Below are 26814 nucleotides of genomic sequence, written 5' to 3'. Positions count from 1 at the left end.
TAGCGAGCTTCAAATGGGCATGGCATGAGCAGGGGAACATGCAGGATTTTAATCCATGACGGCGTAGTGTGTTACTAACGGTAATGTTTGAGCCTGTGGTCCCAGCTCTCTTCAGGTCATTGACCAGGTCCTCCTATGTAGTTCTGGACTGATTCCTGACCTTTCTCAGAATCATCCTTACCCCACGATGCAAGATACTGCATGAAGCCCCAGACCGAGGAAGATTGACAGTCATCATGTGTTTTTTCCATTTTCTATTAGTTGCGCCTACAGTTGTTGCCTTCTCACAAAGCTGCTTGCCTATTATCCCTGTAGCCCATACCAGCCTTGTGCAGGTCTACAATTTTGTTTCTGGTGTCCTTAGACAGCTCTTTGGTCATGGCCATGGTGGAGAGGTTGGAGTGTGGTTGAGTATATGGACAGGTGTCTTTTATACAGGTAACGAGTTCAAAGAGGAGCAATTAATGCAGGTAAAGAGTGCAGAGTAGGAGGCTTCTTAAACATACTGATAAGGAATCTAGACTGTGAGCCCCATTCGGGACACTGATGACAATGTATGTAAAGCGCTGCAGAATTAGATAGCTCTATATAAGCAAAACATAATAAATAATAATGAAGAAAGACTAACAGGTCTGTGAGAGCCAGAATTCTTGCTGGTTGGTAGATGATCTAATACTTATTTCATGCAATAAAATGTAAATTAATTACGGTAAGTACAAATCCTACAATGTGATTTTCTGTCTCTCACAGGTGAAGTGTAGCTACGATAAAAATTACAGACCTCTCCATTCTTTGTAGGTAAGAAAAAGGGCAAAGTCGGCAGTGTATCAAATACTTATTTTACCAAATGCATCAGGGGTGGGCAGATGATTCTGGCATTGGTCACCTGTGTACTGGGTGCCACCTATGACACCCAGTGCCCACGCCGTCCCATAACGGTAACAGGCACAAATGCCACCATTGCACACTGGGCCAGTCACAGATTTTTTGTTACAGTTTTCAGCAACCAAAGATGCCCCATGTTACATCATGTGCCAGCAATGGATGCTCCATGTTATAGTCTGCCAGTCTTAGATTACCCATGTTACAGAATGTGCCAGTGTGGAGACACGGGGGTCAGTGGGAGCTCTCGTCCACTGACCTGGCTGTCTTTAGAAAGACCGCATGGACCAGGTCTCATCCCAATGAACGCCCGTACTCCTTCCCCATGGGCAGAATACTACTCAGACAACACAGGGTGAGAGTAACACAGTGTGGCAATACTTTATTGAACCACCAACAAACAATAACATATAGAACAGTCTGATCAGCAAATAGCCAAGATGGTGCAAATGACATTGTGTCACCCTTCCGCTGGCGCGCCGGGATTAGAACAGCTGCAACTCTAGAGCTTCCAGCGACAACTACACCCACCAGTGGCACCCTGCTTTTGGCGGGGAAACGACAAGCTCAGGAAGCTAACCGACCGCAGAGAGGTATGTGGCCAGGTGGCTTGATTGCCCCAACCTGGCTTCTCAAAATGTCTCCATGAGTTCAGCAATGGTCAGTAGAGCTGATCTGTATTCCTCCAGCATTGGCCGTGATACCTTGGCTACTGTCATGTAGAATCTCCATTAAAATTAGACGCATATCCCCCTTTTTATACTTCATAACTGTCCTTCAGGGCATCATCCACAGGTCAGGCGGAAGGTGGCATGAAGACATTGTTCAAATATTCAATCCATCTCCATAGTTTAGCTTTCAATGTTTGCAGGTCTACATGCTGCATGTACTGATAAAATGGGCAATCAACATATTACCAAACATCTATTGCTCATTTACTCTGCGTTCCTGTCATCCAAGGATAGCAACACAAAAATTGCAACAAACATCAGTTTAAGAGTCAGATTTCAGGCTCATTTGCATAATGGCTTATATCTTTTGACCACAGATGCCCCATGTTGCAGCCTGTGCCAGCCACAGATGCCCCATATTACAGCCTGTGCCAGCCATAGATGCCCCATGGTACAGCCTGTGCCGGCCATAGATGCCCATTGTTACAGCCTGTGCCAGCCTTAAATGCCCCATGTTACAGCCTGTGCCAGCCATAGATGCCCCATGTTGCAGCCTGTGCCAGCTATAGATGCCCCATTTTACACCCTGTGCCGGTCTTAGATGCCCCATGTTGCACCCTGTGCCGGCCTTAGATGCCCCATGTTACAGCCTGTGCCGGCCATAGATGCCCCATATTACAGCCTGTGCCAGCCATAGATGCCCCATGTTACAGCCTGTGTCGGCCATAGATGCCCCATGTTACAGCCTGTGCCGGCCATAGATGCCCCATGTTACAGCCTGTGCCGGCCATAGATGCCCCATGTTACACCCTGTGCCGGCCATAGATGCCCCATGTTACAGCCTGTGCCGGCCATAGATGCCCCATGTTACAGCCTGTGCCGGCCATAGATGCCCCATGTCACACCCTGTGCCGGCCATAGATGCCCCATGTCACACCCTGTGCCAGCCATAGATGCCCCATGTTACACCATGTGCCTACAGTTCCGAGCACCTTATATAAAGCCGGGGTTCCTCAAGTTCTCAATCTCTGGCTCCTCCGTCCTGTATTCCCGGCACATGGAAAGTTCTTGAGATAGGACAGGAATGTGAGTAAGTGGCGCCGGATACAAGACAGAAGACAAAAGTTGTGACCTTCAGACATTGGAATAGGTAGAAGCCAGGACGTGGTTAATACCCGCACCTGATTACGCCCAGGTACACTGTATATAGAAGAGAGGGCACTGCCGGACCCCCTTATTGACATCTGCCCCCAAACTGCTCACCCCATTCACATGCATGTGATGAGACTAATGGATACATTGTAATCCCAGTATTAACAGCAATGTTCTTCGTTACAGATTATGGAGTCGGATATTATCAAGATGGCAGCACAACCTCCGCTGATGTCAACGCCAATAAAGGGGAAATGTACGTGTCCTGGTGACGGGGTAAAGTGATGTCTTGTCTGATAAACACATGTGAAGGGGTTAATTGTAATTTATACCCCCAGCTGCCATATGCTGGTGGGCGCCCTGTGCCGTCATCAATATACACATAAGATGGCGCCAAATAACACATAACCGTGCCATACAGTGCCACCGCTATTATATTACAGTGCACCTATGTTGCAGCGCCATACAATGTTTAAAGGGGTTGTTCAGAACTGAGATATTAGGATAGGTAATCAATATGAGATTGGTGAGGGTCCAATACCCGGGAACCCCCCAATGTTCAGCTGAATCCCTGGCCCGAAAGGTACACAGATTTCAGAGCCAGAACAGCACTGCTCCATACACCGCATAGTGGCCGTTATCTGGTACTGCAGCTCACTTCATTAGTAGCTGAGCTGCAGTTCCCAGGAACGGCCACTATGCCTCATAGGGAGCACGTATATTTATGCCAAATTGTACATGTAATGGGTCTAACCGCGAGCATATAGTGCTGCAGAGAATGGCTGCTGTCTGATGTGATGGAGAAACTGTACATGCGCAGCACAAGGATTTACAAAGCGCACTCAAAATGTACAGTTTCCCTTTAAGAGGTCACTACCTGCATCTGTGATGTCGTAATTCTCTACTATGACATCATGGCTGCAGTGACAAGTGCAGCACACGGCCTTGGAATGTAGAACCACCCGACGACCCGAGTGACGCAGATCCCAGTATAAATCCAGTGTGGGGGTAAGATGTGGAAATTATCGCTGTGAATGGTGAATAAAATGTATCAGTGCCGGTGAGGGCAACTAGCCTGGGTCCAGGACAGCAGAGAAATGTGCATTGTTACTGGTCCAGGACAGCAGAGAAATGTGCATTGTTACTGGTCCAGGACAGCAGAGAAATGTGCATTGTTACTGGTCTGGGACAGCAGAGAAATGTGCATTATTACTGGTCCAGGACAACAGAGAAATGTGCATTGTTACTGGTCCGGGACAGTAGAGAAATGTGCATTGTTACTGGTCTGGGACAGCAGAGAAATGTGCATTGTTACTGGTCCAGGACAGCAGAGAAATGTGCATTGTTACTGGTCCAGGACAGCAGAGAAATGTGCATTGTTACTGGTCCGGGACAGTAGAGAAATGTGCATTGTTACTGGTCTGGGACAGCAGAGAAATGTGCATTGTTACTGGTCCAGGACAGCAGAGAAATGTGCATTGTTACTGGTCCAGGACAGCAGAGAAATGTGCATTGTTACTGGTCCAGGACAGCAGAGAAATGTGCATTGTTACTGGTCCAGGACAGCAGAGAAATGTGCATTGTTACTGGTCCAGGACAGCAGAGAAATGTGCATTGTTACTGGTCCAGGACAGCAGAGAAATGTGCATTGTTACTGGTCCAGGACAGCAGAGAAATGTGCATTGTTACTGGTCCAGGACAACAGAGAAATGTGCATTGTTACTGGTCCAGGACAGCAGAGAAATGTGCATTGTTACTAGTCCAGGACAGCAGAGAAATGTGCATTGTTACTGGTCCGGGACAGCAGAGAAATGTGCATTGTTACTGGTCCGGGACAACAGAGAAATGTGCATTGTTACTGGTCCGGGACAGCAGAGAAATGTGCATTGTTACTGGTCCAGGACAACAGAGAAATGTGCATTGTTACTGGTCCGGGACAACAGAGAAATGTGCATTGTTACTGGTCCAGGACAGCAGAGAAATGTGCATTGTTACTAGTCCAGGACAGCAGAGAAATGTGCATTGTTACTGGTCCAGGACAACAGAGAAATGTGCATTGTTACTGGTCCAGGACAGCAGAGAAATGTGCATTGTTACTGGTCCAGGACAGCAGAGAAATGTGCATTGTTACTAGTCCAGGACAGCAGAGAAATGTGCATTGTTACTGGTCCAGGACAGCAGAGAAATGTGCATTGTTACTGGTCCAGGACAGAAGAGAAATGTGCATTGTTACTGGTCCGGGACAACAGAGAAATGTGCATTGTTACTGGTCCAGGACAGTAGAGAAATGTGCATTGTTACTGGTCCAGGACAGCAGAGAAATGTGCATTATTACTGGTCCAGGACAGCAGAGAAATGTGCATTGTTACTGGTCCAGGACAGAAGAGAAATGTGCATTGTTACTGGTCCGGGACAGCAGAGAAATGTGCATTGTTACTGGTCCAGGACAGCAGAGAAATGTGCATTGTTACTAGTCCAGGACAGCAGAGAAATGTGCATTGTTACTGGTCCGGGACAGCAGAGAAATGTGCATTGTTACTGGTCCGGGACAACAGAGAAATGTGCATTGTTACTGGTCCGGGACAGCAGAGAAATGTGCATTGTTACTGGTCCAGGACAACAGAGAAATGTGCATTGTTACTGGTCCGGGACAACAGAGAAATGTGCATTGTTACTGGTCCGGGACAGCAGAGAAATGTGCATTGTTACTGGTCCAGGACAGCAGAGAAATGTGCATTGTTACTAGTCCAGGACAGCAGAGAAATGTGCATTGTTACTGGTCCGGGACAACAGAGAAATGTGCATTGTTACTGGTCCGGGACAGCAGAGAAATGTGCATTGTTACTGGTCCAGGACAACAGAGAAATGTGCATTGTTACTGGTCCAGGACAGTAGAGAAATGTGCATTGTTACTGGTCCAGGACAGCAGAGAAATGTGCATTATTACTGGTCCAGGACAGCAGAGAAATGTGCATTGTTACTAGTCCAGGACAGCAGAGAAATGTGCATTGTTACTGGTCCAGGACAGCAGAGAAATGTGCATTGTTACTGGTCCAGGACAGCAGAGAAATGTGCATTGTTACTGGTCCAGGACAGAAGAGAAATGTGCATTGTTACTGGTCCAGGACAGTAGAGAAATGTGCATTGTTACTGGTCCAGGACAGCAGAGAAATGTGCAGTGTTACTGGTCCAGGACAGCAGAGAAATGTGCATTGTTACTGGTCCAGGACAGTAGAGAAATGTGCATTGTTACTAGTCCAGGACAGCAGAGAAATGTGCATTGTTACTGGTCCAGGACAGTAGAGAAATGTGCATTGTTACTGGTCCAGGACAGCAGAGAAATGTGCATTGTTACTGGTCCAGGACAGTAGAGAAATGTGCATTGTTACTGGTCCAGGACAGCAGAGAAATGTGCATTATTACTGGTCCAGGACAGCAGAGAAATGTGCATTGTTACTGGTCCAGGACAGCAGAGAAATGTGCATTGTTACTGGTCCAAGACAGTAGAGAAATGTGCATTGTTACTGGTCCGGGACAGCAGAGAAATGTGCATTGTTACTGGTCTGGGACAACAGAGAAATGTGCATTGTTACTGGTCCAGGACAGTAGAGAAATGTGCATTGTTACTGGTCCAGGACAGCAGAGAAATGTGCATTATTACTGGTCCAAGACAGTAGAGAAATGTGCATTGTTACTGGTCCGGGACAGCAGAGAAATGTGCATTATTACTGGTCCAGGACAGCAGAGAAATGTGCATTGTTACTGGTCCAGGACAGCAGAGAAATGTGCATTGTTACTGGTCCAGGACAGCAGAGAAATGTGCATTGTTACTGGTCCGGGACAGCAGAGAAATGTGCATTGTTACTGGTCCGGGACAGCAGAGAAATGTGCATTGTTACTGGTCCAGGACAGCAGAGAAATGTGCATTGTTACTGGTCCAGGACAGCAGAGAAATGTGCATTGTTACTGGTCCAGGACAGCAGAGAAATGTGCATTGTTACTGGTCCGGGACAGCAGAGAAATGTGCATTGTTACTGGTCCGGGACAGCAGAGAAATGTGCATTGTTACTGGTCCAGGACAACAGAGAAATGTGCATTGTTACTGGTCCAGGACAGTAGAGAAATGTGCATTGTTACTGGTCCAGGACAGCAGAGAAATGTGCATTATTACTGGTCCAGGACAGCAGAGAAATGTGCATTGTTACTAGTCCAGGACAGCAGAGAAATGTGCATTGTTACTGGTCCAGGACAGCAGAGAAATGTGCATTGTTACTGGTCCAGGACAGCAGAGAAATGTGCATTGTTACTGGTCCAGGACAGCAGAGAAATGTGCATTGTTACTGGTCCAGGACAGTAGAGAAATGTGCATTGTTACTGGTCCAGGACAGCAGAGAAATGTGCATTATTACTGGTCCAGGACAGCAGAGAAATGTGCATTGTTACTAGTCCAGGACAGCAGAGAAATGAGCATTGTTACTGGTGTGGGACAGCAGAGAAATGTGCATTGTTACTGGTCCGGGACAGCAGAGAAATGTGCATTGTTACTGGTCCGGGACAGCAGAGAAATGTGCATTGTTACTGGTCCGGGACAGCAGAGAAATGTGCATTATTACTGGTCCAGGACAGCAGAGAAATGTGCATTGTTACTGGTCCAGGACAGCAGAGAAATGTGCATTATTACTGGTCCAGGACAGCAGAGAAATGTGCATTGTTACTGGTCCGGGACAGCAGAGAAATGTGCATTGTTACTGGTCCAGGACAGCAGAGAAATATGCATTGTTACTGGTCCGGGACAGCAGAGAAATGTGCATTGTTACTGGTCCGGGACAGCAGAGAAATGTGCATTGTTACTGGTCCAGGACAGCAGAGAAATGTGCATTATTACTGGTCCGGGACAGCAGAGAAATGTGCATTGTTACTGGTCCGGGACAGCAGAGAAATGTGCATTGTTACTGGTCCAGGACAGCAGAGAAATGTGCATTGTTACTAGTCCAGGACAGCAGAGAAATGTACATCGTTACTGGTCCGGGACAGCAGAGAAATGTGCATTGTTACTGGTCCGGGACAGCAGAGAAATGTGCATTGTTACTGGTCCGGGACAGCAGAGAAATGTGCATTGTTACTGGTCCGGGACAGCAGAGAAATGTGCATTGTTACTGGTCCGGGACAGCAGAGAAATGTGCATTATTACTGGTCCAGGACAACAGAGAAATGTGCATTGTTACTGGTCCGGGACAGCAGAGAAATGTGCATTGTTACTGGTCCAGGACAGCAGAGAAATGTGCATTGTTACTGGTCCAGGACAGCAGAGAAATGTGCATTGTTACTGGTCCAGGACAGCAGAGAAATGTGCATTGTTACTGGTCCGGGACAGCAGAGAAATGTGCATTGTTACTGGTCCGGGACAGTAGAGAAATGTGCATTGTTACTGGTCCAGGACAGTAGAGAAATGTGCATTGTTACTGGTCCAGGACAGCAGAGAAATGTGCATTGTTACTGGTCCAGGACAGCAGAGAAATGTGCATTGTTACTGGTCCGGGACAGCAGAGAAATGTGCATTGTTACTGGTCCAGGACAGCAGAGAAATGTGCATTGTTACTGGTCCAGGACAGTAGAGAAATGTGCATTATTACTGGTCCAGGACAGCAGAGAAATGTGCATTGTTACTGGTCCAGGACAGCAGAGAAATGTGCATTGTTACTGGTCCGGGACAGCAGAGAAATGTGCATTGTTACTGGTCCAGGACAGTAGAGAAATGTGCATTGTTACTGGTCCAGGACAGTAGAGAAATGTGCATTGTTACTGGTCCAGGACAGCAGAGAAATGTGCATTGTTACTAGTCCAGGACAGCAGAGAAATGTGCATTGTTACTGGTCCAGGACAGCAGAGAAATGTGCATTGTTACTGGTCCGGGACAGCAGAGAAATGTGCATTGTTACTGGTCCGGGACAGCAGAGAAATGTGCATTGTTACTGGTCCAGGACAGTAGAGAAATGTGCATTGTTACTGGTCCAGGACAGTAGAGAAATGTGCATTGTTACTGGTCCAGGACAGCAGAGAAATGTGCATTGTTACTGGTCCGGGACAGCAGAGAAATGTGCATTGTTACTGGTCCAGGACAGCAGAGAAATGTGCATTGTTACTGGTCCGGGACAGCAGAGAAATGTGCATTGTTACTGGTCCAGGACAGCAGAGAAATGTGCATTGTTACTGGTCCGGGACAGCAGAGAAATGTGCATTGTTACTGGTCCGGGACAGCAGAGAAATGTGCATTGTTACTGGTCCAGGACAGTAGAGAAATGTGCATTGTTACTGGTCCAGGACAGTAGAGAAATGTGCATTGTTACTGGTCCAGGACAGCAGAGAAATGTGCATTGTTACTAGTCCAGGACAGCAGAGAAATGTGCATTGTTACTGGTCCAGGACAGCAGAGAAATGTGCATTGTTACTGGTCCGGGACAGCAGAGAAATGTGCATTGTTACTGGTCCGGGACAGCAGAGAAATGTGCATTGTTACTGGTCCAGGACAGCAGAGAAATGTGCATTGTTACTGGTCCAGGACAGCAGAGAAATGTGCATTGTTACTGGTCCAGGACAGCAGAGAAATGTGCATTGTTACTGGTCCAGGACAGCAGAGAAATGTGCATTGTTACTGGTCCAGGACAGCAGAGAAATGTGCATTGTTACTGGTCCGGAACAGCAGAGAAATGTGCATTGTTACTGGTCCAGGACAGCAGAGAAATGTGCATTGTTACTGGTCCAGGACAGCAGAGAAATGTGCATTGTTACTGGTCCAGGACAGCAGAGAAATGTGCATTGTTACTGGTCCGGGACAGCAGAGAAATGTGCATTGTTACTGGTCCGGAACAGCAGAGAAATGTGCATTGTTACTGGTCCAGGACAGCAGAGAAATGTGCATTGTTACTGGTCCAGGACAGCAGAGAAATGTGCATTGTTACTGGTCCAGGACAGCAGAGAAATGTGCATTGTTACTGGTCCAGGACAGCAGAGAAATGTGCATTGTTACTGGTCCAGGACAGCAGAGAAATGTGCATTGTTACTGGTCCGGGACAGCAGAGAAATGTGCATTGTTACTGGTCCGGGACAGCAGAGAAATGTGCATTGTTACTGGTCCAGGACAGCAGAGAAATGTGCATTGTTACTGGTCCAGGACAGCAGAGAAATGTGCATTGTTACTAGTCCAGGACAGCAGAGAAATGTACATCGTTACTGGTCCGGGACAGCAGAGAAATGTGCATTGTTACTGGTCCAGGACAGCAGAGAAATGTGCATTGTTACTGGTCCAAGACAGTAGAGAAATGTGCATTGTTACTGGTCCAGGACAGCAGAGAAATGTGCATTGTTACTAGTCCAGGACAGCAGAGAAATGTACATCGTTACTGGTCCGGGACAGCAGAGAAATGTGCATTGTTACTGGTCCGGGACAGCAGAGAAATGTACATCGTTACTGGTCCGGGACAGCAGAGAAATGTGCATTGTTACTGGTCCGGGACAGCAGAGTAATGTGCATTGTTACTGGTCCAGGACAGCAGAGAAATGTGCATTGTTACTGGTCCAGGACAGCAGAGAAATGTGCATTGTTACTGGTCCAGGACAGCAGAGAAATGTGCATTGTTACTGGTCCAGGACAGCAGAGAAATGTGCATTGTTACTGGTCCGGGACAACAGAGAAATGTGCATTGTTACTGGTCCAGGACAGCAGAGAAATGTGCATTGTTACTGGTCCGGGACAGCAGAGAAATGTGCATTGTTACTGGTCCGGGACAGCAGAGATATGTGCATTGTTACTGGTCCGGGACAGTAGAGAAATGTGCATTGTTACTGGTCCAGGACAGCAGAGAAATGTGCATTGTTACTGGTCCAGGACAGCAGAGAAATGTGCATTGTTACTGGTCCAGGACAGCAGAGAAATGTGCATTGTTACTGGTCCAAGACAGCAGAGAAATGTGCATTGTTACTGGTCCGGGACAGCAGAGAAATGTGCATTGTTACTGGTCCAGGACAGCAGAGAAATGTGCATTGTTACTGGTCCGGGACAGCAGAGTAATGTGCATTGTTACTGGTCCAGGACAGCAGAGAAATGTGCATTGTTACTGGTCCAGGACAGCAGAGAAATGTGCATTGTTACTGGTCCAGGACAGCAGAGAAATGTGCATTGTTACTGGTCCGGGACAACAGAGAAATGTGCATTGTTACTGGTCCAGGACAGCAGAGAAATGTGCATTGTTACTGGTCCGGGACAGCAGAGAAATGTGCATTGTTACTGGTCCAGGACAACAGAGAAATGTGCATTGTTACTGGTCCGGGACAGCAGAGAAATGTGCATTGTTACTGGTCCGGGACAGCAGAGAAATGTGCATTGTTACTGGTCCGGGACAGCAGAGAAATGTGCATTGTTACTGGTCCAGGACAGCAGAGAAATGTGCATTGTTACTGGTCCGGGACAGCAGAGAAATGTGCATTGTTACTGGTCCAGGACAGTAGAGAAATGTGCATTGTTACTGGTCCAGGACAGTAGAGAAATGTGCATTGTTACTGGTCCAGGACAACAGAGAAATGTGCATTGTTACTGGTCCGGGACAGCAGAGAAATGTGCATTGTTACTGGTCCAGGACAGTAGAGAAATGTGCATTGTTACTGGTCCAGGACAGTAGAGAAATGTGCATTGTTACTGGTCCGGGACAGCAGAGAAATGTGCATTGTTACTGGTCCAGGACAGCAGAGAAATGTGCATTATTACTGGTCCAGGACAACAGAGAAATGTGCATTGTTACTGGTCCAGTACAGCAGAGAAATGTGCATTGTTACTGGTCCAGGACAGCAGAGAAATGTGCATTGTTACTGGTCCAAGACAGCAGAGAAATGTGCATTGTTACTGGTCCAGGACAGCAGAGAAATGTGCATTGTTACTGGTCCAGGACAGCAGAGAAATGTGCATTGTTACTGGTCCAGGACAGCAGAGAAATATGCATTGTTACTGGTCCAGGACAGCAGAGAAATGTGCATTGTTACTGGTCCAGGACAGCAGAGAAATGTGCATTATTACTGGTCCAGGACAACAGAGAAATGTGCATTGTTACTGGTCCAGGACAGCAGAGAAATGTGCATTGTTACTGGTCCAGGACAGCAGAGAAATGTGCATTATTACTGGTCCAGGACAACAGAGAAATGTGCATTGTTACTGGTCCAGGACAGCAGAGAAATGTGCATTGTTACTAGTCCAGGACAGCAGAGAAATGTGCATTGTTACTGGTCCAGGACAGCAGAGAAATGTGCATTGTTACTGGTCCAGGACAGTAGAGAAATGTGCATTGTTACTGGTCCAGGACAGCAGAGAAATGTGCATTATTACTGGTCCAGGACAGCAGAGAAATGTGCATTGTTACTGGTCCAGGACAGCAGAGAAATGTGCATTGTTACTGGTCCAAGACAGTAGAGAAATGTGCATTGTTACTGGTCCGGGACAGCAGAGAAATGTGCATTGTTACTGGTCTGGGACAGCAGAGAAATGTGCATTATTACTGGTCCAGGACAACAGAGAAATGTGCATTGTTACTGGTCCAGGACAGCAGAGAAATGTGCATTGTTACTGGTCCAGGACAGCAGAGAAATGTGCATTGTTACTGGTCCAGGACAGCAGAGAAATGTGCATTGTTACTGGTCCAGGACAGCAGAGAAATGTGCATTGTTACTGGTCCGGGACAGCAGAGAAATGTGCATTGTTACTGGTCCGGGACAGCAGAGAAATGTGCATTGTTACTGGTCCAGGACAACAGAGAAATGTGCATTGTTACTGGTCCAGGACAGTAGAGAAATGTGCATTGTTACTGGTCCAGGACAGCAGAGAAATGTGCATTATTACTGGTCCAGGACAGCAGAGAAATGTGCATTGTTACTAGTCCAGGACAGCAGAGAAATGTGCATTGTTACTGGTCCAGGACAGCAGAGAAATGTGCATTGTTACTGGTCCGGGACAGCAGAGAAATGTGCATTGTTACTGGTCCAGGACAGCAGAGAAATGTGCATTGTTACTGGTCCAGGACAGCAGAGAAATGTGCATTGTTACTGGTCCGGGACAGCAGAGAAATGTGCATTGTTACTGGTCCAGGACAGCAGAGAAATGTGCATTATTACTGGTCCAGGACAGTAGAGAAATGTGCATTGTTACTGGTCCAGGACAGCAGAGAAATGTGCATTATTACTGGTCCAGGACAGCAGAGAAATGTGCATTGTTACTGGTCCGGGACAGCAGAGAAATGTGCATTGTTACTGGTCCAGGACAGCAGAGAAATGTGCATTGTTACTGGTCCAGGACAGCAGAGAAATGTGCATTGTTACTGGTCCAGGACAGCAGAGAAATGTGCATTGTTACTGGTCCAGGACAGCAGAGAAATGTGCATTGTTACTGGTCCAGGACAGCAGAGAAATGTGCATTGTTACTGGTCCGGGACAGCAGAGAAATGTGCATTGTTACTGGTCCAGGACAGCAGAGAAATGTGCATTATTACTGGTCCAGGACAGTAGAGAAATGTGCATTGTTACTAGTCCAGGACAGCAGAGAAATGTGCATTGTTACTGGTCCAGGACAGCAGAGAAATGTGCATTATTACTGGTCCAGGACAGCAGAGAAATGTGCATTATTACTGGTCCAGGACAGCAGAGAAATGTGCATTGTTACTGGTCCAGGACAGCAGAGAAATGTGCATTATTACTGGTCCAGGACAGCAGAGAAATGTGCATTATTACTGGTCCAGGACAGTAGAGAAATGTGCATTGTTACTAGTCCAGGACAGCAGAGAAATGTGCATTGTTACTGGTCCAGGACAGCAGAGAAATGTGCATTATTACTGGTCCAGGACAGCAGAGAAATGTGCATTGTTACTGGTCCGGGACAGCAGAGAAATGTGCATTGTTACTGGTCCGGGACAGCAGAGAAATGTGCATTGTTACTGGTCCGGGACAGTAGAGAAATGTGCATTGTTACTGGTCCAGGACAGCAGAGAAATGTACATCGTTACTGGTCCGGGACAGCAGAGAAATGTGCATTGTTACTGGTCCGGGACAGCAGAGAAATGTGCATTGTTACTGGTCCAGGACAGCAGAGAAATGTGCATTGTTACTGGTCCAGGACAGCAGAGAAATGTGCATTGTTACTGGTCCAGGACAGCAGAGAAATGTGCATTGTTACTGGTCCGGGACAGCAGAGAAATGTGCATTGTTACTGGTCCAGGACAGCAGAGAAATGTGCATTGTTACTGGTCCGGGACAGCAGAGAAATGTGCATTGTTACTGGTCCAGGACAACAGAGAAATGTGCATTGTTACTGGTCCGGGACAGCAGAGAAATGTGCATTGTTACTGGTCCGGGACAGCAGAGAAATGTGCATTGTTACTGGTCCGGGACAGCAGAGAAATGTGCATTGTTACTGGTCCAGGACAGCAGAGAAATGTGCATTATTACTGGTCCAGGACAACAGAGAAATGTGCATTGTTACTGGTCCGGGACAGCAGAGAAATGTGCATTGTTACTGGTCCAGGACAGTAGAGAAATGTGCATTGTTACTGGTCCAGGACAGTAGAGAAATGTGCATTGTTACTGGTCCGGGACAGCAGAGAAATGTGCATTGTTACTGGTCCGGGACAGCAGAGAAATGTGCATTGTTACTGGTCCAGGACAGCAGAGAAATGTGCATTGTTACTGGTCCAGGACAGCAGAGAAATGTGCATTATTACTGGTCCAGGACAGCAGAGAAATGTGCATTGTTACTGGTCCAGGACAGCAGAGAAATGTGCATTATTACTGGTCCAGGACAGCAGAGAAATGTGCATTATTACTGGTCCAGGACAACAGAGAAATGTGCATTGTTACTGGTCCGGGACAGCAGAGAAATGTGCATTGTTACTGGTCCGGGACAGCAGAGAAATGTGCATTGTTACTGGTCCGGGACAACAGAGAAATGTGCATTGTTACTGGTCCAGGACAGCAGAGAAATGTGCATTGTTACTGGTCCAGGACAGCAGAGAAATGTGCATTGTTACTGGTCCAGGACAGCAGAGAAATGTGCATTATTACTGGTCCAGGACAACAGAGAAATGTGCATTGTTACTGGTCCGGGACAGCAGAGAAATGTGCATTGTTACTGGTCCGGGACAGCAGAGAAATGTGCATTGTTACTGGTCCGGGACAACAGAGAAATGTGCATTGTTACTGGTCCAGGACAGCAGAGAAATGTGCATTGTTACTGGTCCAAGACAGCAGAGAAATGTGCATTGTTACTGGTCCAGTACAGCAGAGAAATGTGCATTGTTACTGGTCCAGGACAGCAGAGAAATGTGCATTGTTACTGGTCCAAGACAGCAGAGAAATGTGCATTGTTACTGGTCCAGGACAGCAGAGAAATGTGCATTGTTACTGGTCCAGGACAGCAGAGAAATGTGCATTGTTACTGGTCCAGGACAGCAGAGAAATATGCATTGTTACTGGTCCAGGACAGCAGAGAAATGTGCATTATTACTGGTCCAGGACAACAGAGAAATGTGCATTGTTACTGGTCCAGGACAGCAGAGAAATGTGCATTATTACTGGTCCAGGACAACAGAGAAATGTGCATTGTTACTGGTCCAGGACAGCAGAGAAATGTGCATTGTTACTAGTCCAGGACAGCAGAGAAATGTGCATTGTTACTGGTCCAGGACAGCAGAGAAATGTGCATTGTTACTGGTCCAGGACAGTAGAGAAATGTGCATTGTTACTGGTCCAGGACAGCAGAGAAATGTGCATTATTACTGGTCCAGGACAGCAGAGAAATGTGCATTGTTACTGGTCCAGGACAGCAGAGAAATGTGCATTGTTACTGGTCCAAGACAGTAGAGAAATGTGCATTGTTACTGGTCCGGGACAGCAGAGAAATGTGCATTGTTACTGGTCTGGGACAGCAGAGAAATGTGCATTATTACTGGTCCAGGACAACAGAGAAATGTGCATTGTTACTGGTCCAGGACAGCAGAGAAATGTGCATTGTTACTGGTCCAGGACAGCAGAGAAATGTGCATTGTTACTGGTCCAGGACAGCAGAGAAATGTGCATTGTTACTGGTCCAGGACAGCAGAGAAATGTGCATTGTTACTGGTCCGGGACAGCAGAGAAATGTGCATTGTTACTGGTCCGGGACAGCAGAGAAATGTGCATTGTTACTGGTCCAGGACAACAGAGAAATGTGCATTGTTACTGGTCCAGGACAGTAGAGAAATGTGCATTGTTACTGGTCCAGGACAGCAGAGAAATGTGCATTATTACTGGTCCAGGACAGCAGAGAAATGTGCATTGTTACTAGTCCAGGACAGCAGAGAAATGTGCATTGTTACTGGTCCAGGACAGCAGAGAAATGTGCATTGTTACTGGTCCAGGACAGTAGAGAAATGTGCATTGTTACTGGTCCAGGACAGCAGAGAAATGTGCATTATTACTGGTCCAGGACAGCAGAGAAATGTGCATTGTTACTAGTCCAGGACAGCAGAGAAATGTGCATTGTTACTGGTGTGGGACAGCAGAGAAATGTGCATTGTTACTGGTCCGGGACAGCAGAGAAATGTGCATTGTTACTGGTCCAGGACAGCAGAGAAATGTGCATTGTTACTGGTCCAGGACAGCAGAGAAATGTGCATTGTTACTAGTCCAGGACAGCAGAGAAATGTACATCGTTACTGGTCCTGGACAGCAGAGAAATGTGCATTGTTACTGGTCCGGGACAGCAGAGAAATGTGCATTGTTACTGGTCCGGGACAGCAGAGAAATGTGCATTGTTACTGGTCCGGGACAGCAGAGAAATGTGCATTGTTACTGGTCCGGGACAGCAGAGAAATGTGCATTATTACTGGTCCAGGACAACAGAGAAATGTGCATTGTTACTGGTCCGGGACAGCAGAGAAATGTGCATTGTTACTGGTCCAGGACAGCAGAGAAATGTGCATTGTTACTGGTCCAGGACAGCAGAGAAATGTGCATTATTACTGGTCCAGGACAACAGAGAAATGTGCATTGTTACTGGTCCGGGACAGCAGAGAAATGTGCATTGTTACTGGTCCAGGACAGTAGAGAAATGTGCATTGTTACTGGTCCAGGACAGTAGAGAAATGTGCATTGTTACTGGTCCAGGACAGCAGAGAAATGTGCATTGTTACTAGTCCAGGACAGCAGAGAAATGTGCATTGTTACTGGTCCAGGACAGCAGAGAAATGTGCATTGTTACTGGTCCGGGACAGCAGAGAAATGTGCATTGTTACTGGTCCGGGACAGCAGAGAAATGTGCATTGTTACTGGTCCAGGACAGCAGAGAAATGTGCATTGTTACTGGTCCAGGACAGCAGAGAAATGTGCATTGTTACTAGTCCAGGACAGCAGAGAAATGTGCATTGTTACTGGTCCAGGACAGCAGAGAAATGTGCATTGTTACTGGTCCAGGACAGCAGAGAAATGTGCATTGTTACTGGTCCGGGACAGCAGAGAAATGTGCATTGTTACTGGTCCGGGACAGCAGAGAAATGTGCATTGTTACTGGTCCGGGACAGCAGAGAAATGTGCATTGTTACTGGTCCAGGACAGCAGAGAAATGTGCATTGTTACTGGTCCAGGACAGCAGAGAAATGTGCATTGTTACTGGTCCAGGACAACAGAGAAATGTGCATTGTTACTGGTCCAGGACAGCAGAGAAATGTACATCGTTACTGGTCCGGGACAGCAGAGAAATGTGCATTGTTACTGGTCCAGGACAGCAGAGAAATGTGCATTGTTACTGGTCCGGGACAGCAGAGAAATGTGCATTGTTACTGGTCCAGGACAGCAGAGAAATGTGCATTGTTACTGGTCCAGGACAGCAGAGAAATGTGCATTGTTACTGGTCCGGGACAGCAGAGAAATGTGCATTGTTACTGGTCCAGGACAACAGAGAAATGTGCATTGTTACTGGTCCGGGACAGCAGAGAAATGTGCATTGTTACTGGTCCGGGACAGCAGAGAAATGTGCATTGTTACTGGTCCGGGACAGCAGAGAAATGTGCATTGTTACTGGTCCAGGACAGCAGAGAAATGTGCATTATTACTGGTCCAGGACAACAGAGAAATGTGCATTGTTACTGGTCCGGGACAGCAGAGAAATGTGCATTGTTACTGGTCCAGGACAGTAGAGAAATGTGCATTGTTACTGGTCCAGGACAGTAGAGAAATGTGCATTGTTACTGGTCCAGGACAGCAGAGAAATGTGCATTGTTACTGGTCCGGGACAGCAGAGAAATGTGCATTGTTACTGGTCCAGGACAGCAGAGAAATGTGCATTATTACTGGTCCAGGACAACAGAGAAATGTGCATTGTTACTGGTCCGGGACAGCAGAGAAATGTGCATTGTTACTGGTCCGGGACAGCAGAGAAATGTGCATTGTTACTGGTCCGGGACAACAGAGAAATGTGCATTGTTACTGGTCCAGGACAGCAGAGAAATGTGCATTGTTACTGGTCCAAGACAGCAGAGAAATGTGCATTGTTACTGGTCCAGTACAGCAGAGAAATGTGCATTGTTACTGGTCCAGGACAGCAGAGAAATGTGCATTGTTACTGGTCCAAGACAGCAGAGAAATGTGCATTGTTACTGGTCCAGGACAGCAGAGAAATGTGCATTGTTACTGGTCCAGGACAGCAGAGAAATGTGCATTGTTACTGGTCCAGGACAGCAGAGAAATATGCATTGTTACTGGTCCAGGACAGCAGAGAAATGTGCATTATTACTGGTCCAGGACAACAGAGAAATGTGCATTGTTACTGGTCCAGGACAGCAGAGAAATGTGCATTGTTACTGGTCCAGGACAGCAGAGAAATGTGCATTATTACTGGTCCAGGACAACAGAGAAATGTGCATTGTTACTGGTCCAGGACAGCAGAGAAATGTGCATTGTTACTGGTCCAGGACAGCAGAGAAATGTGCATTATTACTGGTCCAGGACAACAGAGAAATGTGCATTGTTACTGGTCCGGGACAGCAGAGAAATGTGCATTATTACTGGTCCAGGACAGCAGAGAAATGTGCATTGTTACTGGTCCAGGACAGCAGAGAAATGTGCATTGTTACTGGTCCGGGACAGCAGAGAAATGTGCATTGTTACTGGTCCGGGACAGCAGAGAAATGTGCATTGTTACTGGTCCGGGACAGCAGAGAAATGTGCATTGTTACTGGTCCGGGACAGCAGAGAAATGTGCATTGTTACTGGTCCAGGACAGCAGAGAAATGTGCATTGTTACTGGTCCAGGACAGCAGAGAAATGTGCATTGTTACTGGTCCAGGACAGCAGAGAAATGTGCATTGTTACTGGTCCGGGACAGCAGAGAAATGTGCATTGTTACTGGTCCGGGACAGCAGAGAAATGTGCATTGTTACTGGTCCAGGACAGCAGAGAAATGTGCATTGTTACTGGTCCAGGACAGCAGAGAAATGTGCATTGTTACTGGTCCAGGACAGCAGAGAAATGTGCATTGTTACTGGTCCGGGACAGCAGAGAAATGTGCATTGTTACTGGTCCAGGACAGCAGAGAAATGTGCATTGTTACTGGTCCAGGACAGCAGAGAAATGTGCATTATTACTGGTCCAGGACAACAGAGAAATGTGCATTGTTACTGGTCCAGGACAGCAGAGAAATGTGCATTGTTACTAGTCCAGGACAGCAGAGAAATGTGCATTGTTACTGGTCCAGGACAGCAGAGAAATGTGCATTGTTACTGGTCCAGGACAGCAGAGAAATGTGCATTGTTACTGGTCCAGGACAGCAGAGAAATGTGCATTGTTACTGGTCCAGGACAGCAGAGAAATGTGCATTGTTACTGGTCCAGGACAGCAGAGAAATGTGCATTGTTACTGTGTTTAGCTCACATTGCTTCACCTGCACTGTTACACTGTAACAGACCCTCAGTTTTGTGTGGGAAGTCAAGTTATAGGGGTATATTTGAAAAATCACTAACTACAGAATGAAAACAACTCTTCGGGAACAAACACCAGCGTTTCCTGCAGCCAGCATTTCCTCATCAGGCTTGCCCACCTGAAAAACACGATGTGGGCACATACACTGGAAAAGAAAAAGTGGCGAGGTTTAGCACATGACGGTTGTCCACCAAAATCTGGTGCAGACATAATCGTCTGTTAGGTTCTCCTACGAGAACGCTGAAGAACGTGCACTGAATGTTCCATCTTCATCTCTAAACTCCTCGCACGCCTGGTCCACTCCCGTCTTACCCGCTATCTCTCAGATAACTCTCTTCTCGACCCTCTTCAATCTGGTTTCTGCTCTTTACACTCTACTGAAACTGCCCTCACTAAAGTCTCTAATGACCTACTAACAGCTGAATCTAATGGTCACTACTCCATGCTAATGCTCCTGGATCTCTCTGCAGCATTCGACACTGTGCATCATCAGCTCCTCCTCACTATGCTCCGCTCCATCAGCCTCAAGGACACCGTTCTCTCCTGGTTCTCCTCCTATCTCTCTGATCGCTCCTTCACTGGATCTTTTGCTGGTTCCTCCTCCTCTCATCTTCCCCTTAATGTTGGGGTTCCTCAAGGATCAGTCCTAGGTCCCCTCCTCTTCTCCTTATATACCGCCCCTATTGGACAGTCCATCAGCAGATTTGGTTTCCAGTACCATCTCTATGGCGATGACACCCGATTATGCACATCGTCTCCTGACATCACCTCTGCATTACTACAGATACCAGTGATTGTCTTTCTGCTGTCTCTAACATCATGTCATCCCTCTATCTGAAACAGAATCTTTCCAAAACGGAACTCCTTGTGTTTCCTCCCTCTACTAACCTACCTATGCCCGACATTGTAGCTCCACCATTACTGCCCAGGAGCACGCTCACTCTCTTGAAGTCATATTTCATTCAGATCTTTCCTTCGCTCCCCACATTCGATGACTCATGTCACCTGCACCTCAAAAACATCTAGAGAATTTGGCCTTTTCTTAAATTCTGCTCTGCAAAAACGTACTGTCGCTCTTATTCATTCTCGCCTGGACTATTGCAACTCTCTACTAATCAGTCTCCTCGTATTAAACTCTCCCCTCTCCAATCCGTCCTGAATGCAGAAGCCAGAATCATATTTCTGTCCAGCAGCTACACCGATGCCTCCACCCTGTGCCAGTCATTACACTAGTTACCAATTCTTCACAGAACACAATATAAACGTATCACTCTCACCCACAAAGCTCTTTTTTTACCCTACCTGTGTTCTCTGTTCCCCTAATGACCCATTGACAAACATCTTCCGTAATCTGAACCCTCCCCCCACACTTCTGCCTCCAAGATTTCTCTCATGCTGCACCAGTTCTGTGGAATGCACTACTCCTGAAAATCCAGTATCCACAGGGCCACAAAAACAAATCTCTTTAGACAGACCTATCACCTCACCTAAATAATACAACTATATGATGTTTTCCCTTTCTAACTTTTTCTAACAATCTGGTTATTTATTTCCATGCACTCAGTAGCACTTTGTATCTGTACGTGTACAAATACTGGTTGATGACTGGTTAGTGCAGTTTTATCTGAATGCCCCAGCACTTTTATTTTTAGCTTTTCTCTCCCCCCCTATTTCCTCATAGATTGTCAGCTCTTGTGCTTAGGACCCTTACTCCTCTTGTAACTTGTGCTGCAGAAAAAGTTGGTTCTGTAGAAATAAAATTATTATTATGCGCCAAATTTGGCACTGGTGCGATCGTTTATTAAGTTCTCTTAAAATATATGAGAAAGGTGAAGAACATTTGCTAAATTTCCCGAGGACCCCCTGATACTGTAGCGGATCATTCGGATCCTAGTAGAAATACCGTATATGTGCACTTCCGGTGTAATTGGTAATTAATCAGATCTTTTTCTTACAGATTCGTCCCTCTTCCAGGAGATTGCGCTTCTGCCATACAAGCTCTTTGGACGTTGCTCACGGTAAATTTTCGCTCTGCAGGGGTTAGGGACTTTGTGGTTTACACCTCAACAGTTCTGAAAAGGATTAAGAGAGAGAAGTGTTACTTACAGTCGTGTTCAAAAGTTTACATACCCCGGCAGAACTTTTGCTTTCTTGGCCTTTTTTCAGAGAATATGAATGATAACACCAAAACTTTTTCTCCACTCATGGTTAGTGGTTGAGTGAAGCCATTTATTGTCAAACTACTGTGTTTTCTCTTTTAAATCAGAATGACAACCCAAAACATCCAAATGACCCTGATCAAAAGTTCACATACCCTGGTGATTTTGGCCTGATAACATGCACAGAAGTTGTCATCAATGAGTTTGAATGGCTACTAAAGGTAACATCCTCACCTGTGACCTGTTTGCTTGTAATCAGTGTGTGTGCATAAAAGCTGAGTGAATTTCTGGGATCCAGACAGACTCTTGCATCTTTCATCCAGCCACTGACAATTCTGGATTGTGAGTCATGGGGAAAGCAAAAGAAATGTCAACGGATCTACGGGAAAAAGTAGTAGAACTGTATAAAACAGGAAAAGGGATACAAAGATATCCAAGGAATTGATAATGCCAGTCAGCAGCGTTCAAACTGTGATTAACAAATGGAAAATCAGGGGCTCTGTAAAAACAAAACCACGGTTAGGTAGACCAACAAAAATGCCATCCACAACTGCCAGGAAAATTGTTTGGGATGCAAAGAAAAATCCACTGAAATACAGGGCTCTCTGTAATCTAACGGTGTGGCTGTTTCAAGATGCACAATAAGGAGGCACTTGAAGAAAAATGGGCTGCATGGTCGAGTCGCCAGAAGAAAGCCATTACTGCGCAAATGCCACAAAGTATCTCACCTACAATACACAAAACAGCACAGAGACAAGCCTCAAAACTTCTGGAACAAGGTAATTTGGAGTAATTTTGGCCACAACTATAAACGTTACATTTGGAGAGAGGTCAACAAGGCCTATGATGAAAGGAACACCATTCCTACTGTAAAGCATGGTGGTGGATCGCTGATGTTTTTGGGATGTGTGAGATACAAAGGCACAGGAAACTTGGTCAAAGTTGAAGGAAAGATGTGTACAGCATGTTATCAGCAAATACTGGAGGCAAATTTGCACTCATCACCCTGGAAGCTGCGCATGGGACGTACTTGGATGTTCCAACAAGACAACGATTCAAAACACAAGGCCAAGTCGACCTGCCATTGGCTACAACAGAACAAAGTGAAGGTTCTGGAGTGGCCATCTCAGTCTCCTGACCTCACTATCATTGAGCCACTCTGGGGAGATCTCAAGCACACAGTTCATGCTAGACAGCCCAGGAATTTACAGGAACTAGAGGCTTTTTGCAAAGAAGAGTAGGCAGCTTTACCATCTGAAAAAATAAAGAACCTCATCCACAACTACCACAAAAGACTTCAAGCTGTCATTGATGTTAGAGGGGGAAACACACAATATTAAGAAATTGGGTATGTGAACTTTTGATCAGGGTCATTTGGATGTTTTGGGTTGTCATTATGATTTAAAAAGAGAAAACACAGTAGTTTGACAATAAATGGCTTCACCCAACCACTAACCATGAGTGGAGAAAAAGTTTTGGTGTTATCATTTATATTCTCTGAAAAATGGCAAAGAAAGCAAAAATTCTGCCGGGGTATGTAAATTTTTGAGCACAACTATAGATCAGTCATAAAATAACTCGTGCAATTGTCGGTGCAGACAGAAGGTGGAGTAAGGAAATGTGTCTAATATGTCAAGCATCATTAGAAATAGTTTATATTTATATTTTATATTATATTTTATCTTATTTTATATTATTTATATTTTATTTATTTTTTTGTTGTTTTCTTAAAACTTATGGCAATGATGATAAAACTGCCCCAATGTACAGTATGTATGTATGTAGTATAGACTATATACAAGGCAGGACTTGTCATTCATGCTGCCCTAGGCACGATAAGTGGTCATGCTCCTTATGGGCAAGTTAAATTAAAAGTGTTCGCATCATTTAGATAGTACTTAAGTCTACCATACATAAATTTGCCAAACTGGTCGATATTGATGTGTTTGGACAACAGACTAATGTGTATGGAGCTCCTGGCAGATAATTATCCGGGGAAGATAAGGATCTGGCATGTCCAATTTTGAACTTAAATTCCTTTTTGCTCTTTAATAAATAAGCCATGCCAGAGACGTCTCATACAGGACACAGGAGTACTCGGCAGAGCCAGCACTTCTGTTTATGGGACAGTCTGGAGAGAAGGCTGCCAGCTGAACTTGGCTGACATGTATGGCCTCGTTCAGACAGTTGTATTTTCTGTCTTTGAAATATCCATGGACAATGCACTGACCCTATTATGATCAAGTCTGACAAAGTAAGGATTACTACATCTACATTACTATGGGATCAGATCCACTATCAGTACATGAATACAACATCATAATCTCCATCAGTACATGAATAAAGTACCAGAACTATTATCAGTACATAAATACAGGGCCAGAATCACCATCAGCGCATGAATACAGAACCAAAACCACCACCAGTACAGGAATACATCACCAGAACTACCATCAGTACATGGACACAGCACAAGGACCACCAACAGTTCATGAATATAGCACCAGACTTAACATCAGTACATGAGTACAGCACCCAAACCGCCTTCTCAACATGCATACTGTACTGCATCTGAACTACCATCAACACAGGAACACAGCACCATAACCATCAACAGTACATGAATACAGCACCAGAACTATCATCAGTATAGATACAAATAACCAGAACCACATTCAATAGAATCATCATTAGTATATGAAAACAGCCCCTCACCCCCTGGTGTATAACATCCGGCCCCTTGCCCCAGTATATAAAATATGGCTCCTCACCCCCTGGTGTATAACTAACATCCGGCACCTCGCCCCCAGTGTATAACATCTGGCCACTTTTTTTTATAACATTGGACCCTCACTCCAGGTATATACTGTAGCCTCCGGCCCCTGCCAAGCAGCTGCGTGCAACCGTACATCACCAAGCACAATGTGTCAGATTGAGGTGTGTAAAGCAGCCATCACTGTACTTTGGAGCAGTATAAGCGTGTTCTATGGACTGATGGATCACACTTCTGTATCTGGCATCTGATGGTCGAGACCCCAAAAGACTTGCAAAAGTAATTGCAGTGAAAGGTGGTCCTACACAGTATTGACTCAGGGGGACTGAATATAAATGCACATCACAATTTCAAATGTATTTATTTTTTTTTAAATATTTACAAACCCAATGTATCATTTCTTTTACCCTTCACAAATACTTGCTACTTTGTGTTGGTATCTGAGTGTAACTTGAGAAAATGTGGAAAAGTTCACGGGGTATGAAGACTTTTCAAGGCACCGTATGTATTGTATTCGTATATTTACTGCATATATTGTTCAGGATGTAAAAACTGCACTGACCCCTATAGCAGAAGCGGATGGTGGTGATGAATCTATACGTATAGAATACAACATTCACCTTCTTTTTCCTACAGAGAGAATTCTGTGCCGCTGGAGATGGACTCCCCCAAGAGACGCTCCTCAATCCCACCCGGCATTAATACGAGTCCTTGCCGGCACAGCCCCCGCCTGCTCTCCAATGGATACTATACATGTGACGAAGACAGTTTGTGCTGGGATGATCAGGGCAATATATCATTCAGTCCGACACAATGCACCGTCTCTTACAAGGAGAACATGGTCAGGTGAGCTGGAATCAGGGTCTCTGCCCCTACATCATATTTAGTAAAAACTTGCTGACAAAGATATTTGCTCCTGTTTTCTGCCGGAAAAATGTAACAAAAGCTGTCAGTCATCAGTAGAACTACACTGGACCCCTGCGCTCACGGAGGGCTCGTTGCCCAGTGCACTGCAGAGATTAACCCCTTGACGACATATGACGTACAGTTAAGTCATTTGTCGGCTTCCTGTTTTTGATCCGGGCTCAGAAGCTGAATCCGCATCTTTGCCGGCAGATGATGGCTGTGTCATTCAGCCATCCTGTGTCTCTAGCAGCCGCGTGAGGGGCACCATTGGGTTGCCATGACGGGCAGGGGTCTGGTGGGAGTCATGACAGTACTCCTATGAAAGCCAGCCTCTGGCCGGTGACCATAAGAGACTGTGATTCTTCCTTTATACGGTAATATTACGGTATCGCTGATTCTAGGACAAGGGATCAGACGATTGCAGGTTCAAGTCCCCTAAGGGGACTAACAAGTACTGTGAAAAGTTAAAACAGGTATTAAAAACAAAGATTTTTTAAAAATATTCCTAAGTGGCATCTCCCTGTTCTGAAAATCGTGATTTATTAAAATATGAAAACAATTAACCTTATTGTTAAAGGAAGAAAAAAATCAAGAACGCAAAAATTGGGTTTTTTATTTGTAGTTCAATTTCACAAAAAATAATATTTAGAATTGAGAGTCCTCCAAAAATAATGTAACAAGCGACTAAAACGTCACAGCCATCCCCAAATGGTATCAATAAAGACGTTTTCTCGTTCCTCAAAAAATAAGACATCACAAAGCTCCGTCAACCGAAAAAATAAAAAAATGTGTAAAATGGTGACGCAACCCAAATAATTTTTTTTTCTTTTTTGCAAACTTCTGATTTTTTATTTACCACTAAAATAATTTAAAAAAACCTGGACATGTTCGGTATCGCCGTAATCGTACTGATGAGGAGAATCATACTGTAAGGTCATTTTTACCATAAAATGTTCACTGTAAAAACAATTCCCAAAAGACAATGTCAGAATTACATTTTTTTCACAATTTCTCCTCTCTTGGAATTTATTTCCCGTTTTCCAGCACACTATGTGGTAAAATGAATGGTGTCATTCAAAAGTACAACTCGTCCCGCCAATAAACAAGCCCTCATATGTCTATGTGGACAGAAAAATAAAAGGGAGGGAGGGGAGGAAAAAAAAACGACAACACCAAAACGGAACTTGGCCCTGTCAGGAAGGGGTTAAACGTCCTTGCAACTTTTTGACGAAAAATAGTTGTGAGAGATTTTGAGACTTTTTAAAAAGTTGTCGGCAAACATCTAGAT

General features: G+C 45.5%; 1 protein-coding gene across 1 annotated transcript in view; it reads left to right on the top strand.

Moving 5' to 3' along the window:
* TMEM71 (transmembrane protein 71) overlaps nt 1-26814 on the top strand; it is a 42614-nt gene that overhangs the window by 15307 nt on the left and 493 nt on the right. The window contains exons 2-4 of the mRNA XM_069732366.1: nt 2892-2961; nt 21646-21706; nt 25257-25466. Of these exons, the coding sequence (XP_069588467.1) occupies nt 2895-2961; nt 21646-21706; nt 25257-25466 (338 nt within the window). The 5' untranslated portion in view covers nt 2892-2894. The remainder of the gene's footprint in view (nt 1-2891; nt 2962-21645; nt 21707-25256; nt 25467-26814) is intronic.

This window comes from Ranitomeya imitator, chromosome 6 (genome assembly GCF_032444005.1).
Source record: "Ranitomeya imitator isolate aRanImi1 chromosome 6, aRanImi1.pri, whole genome shotgun sequence".
NCBI lineage: Eukaryota > Metazoa > Chordata > Amphibia > Anura > Dendrobatidae > Ranitomeya > Ranitomeya imitator.
Note: the sequence above shows the minus strand (reverse complement) of the source record. Positions and strands in the feature narration are given on the sequence as shown.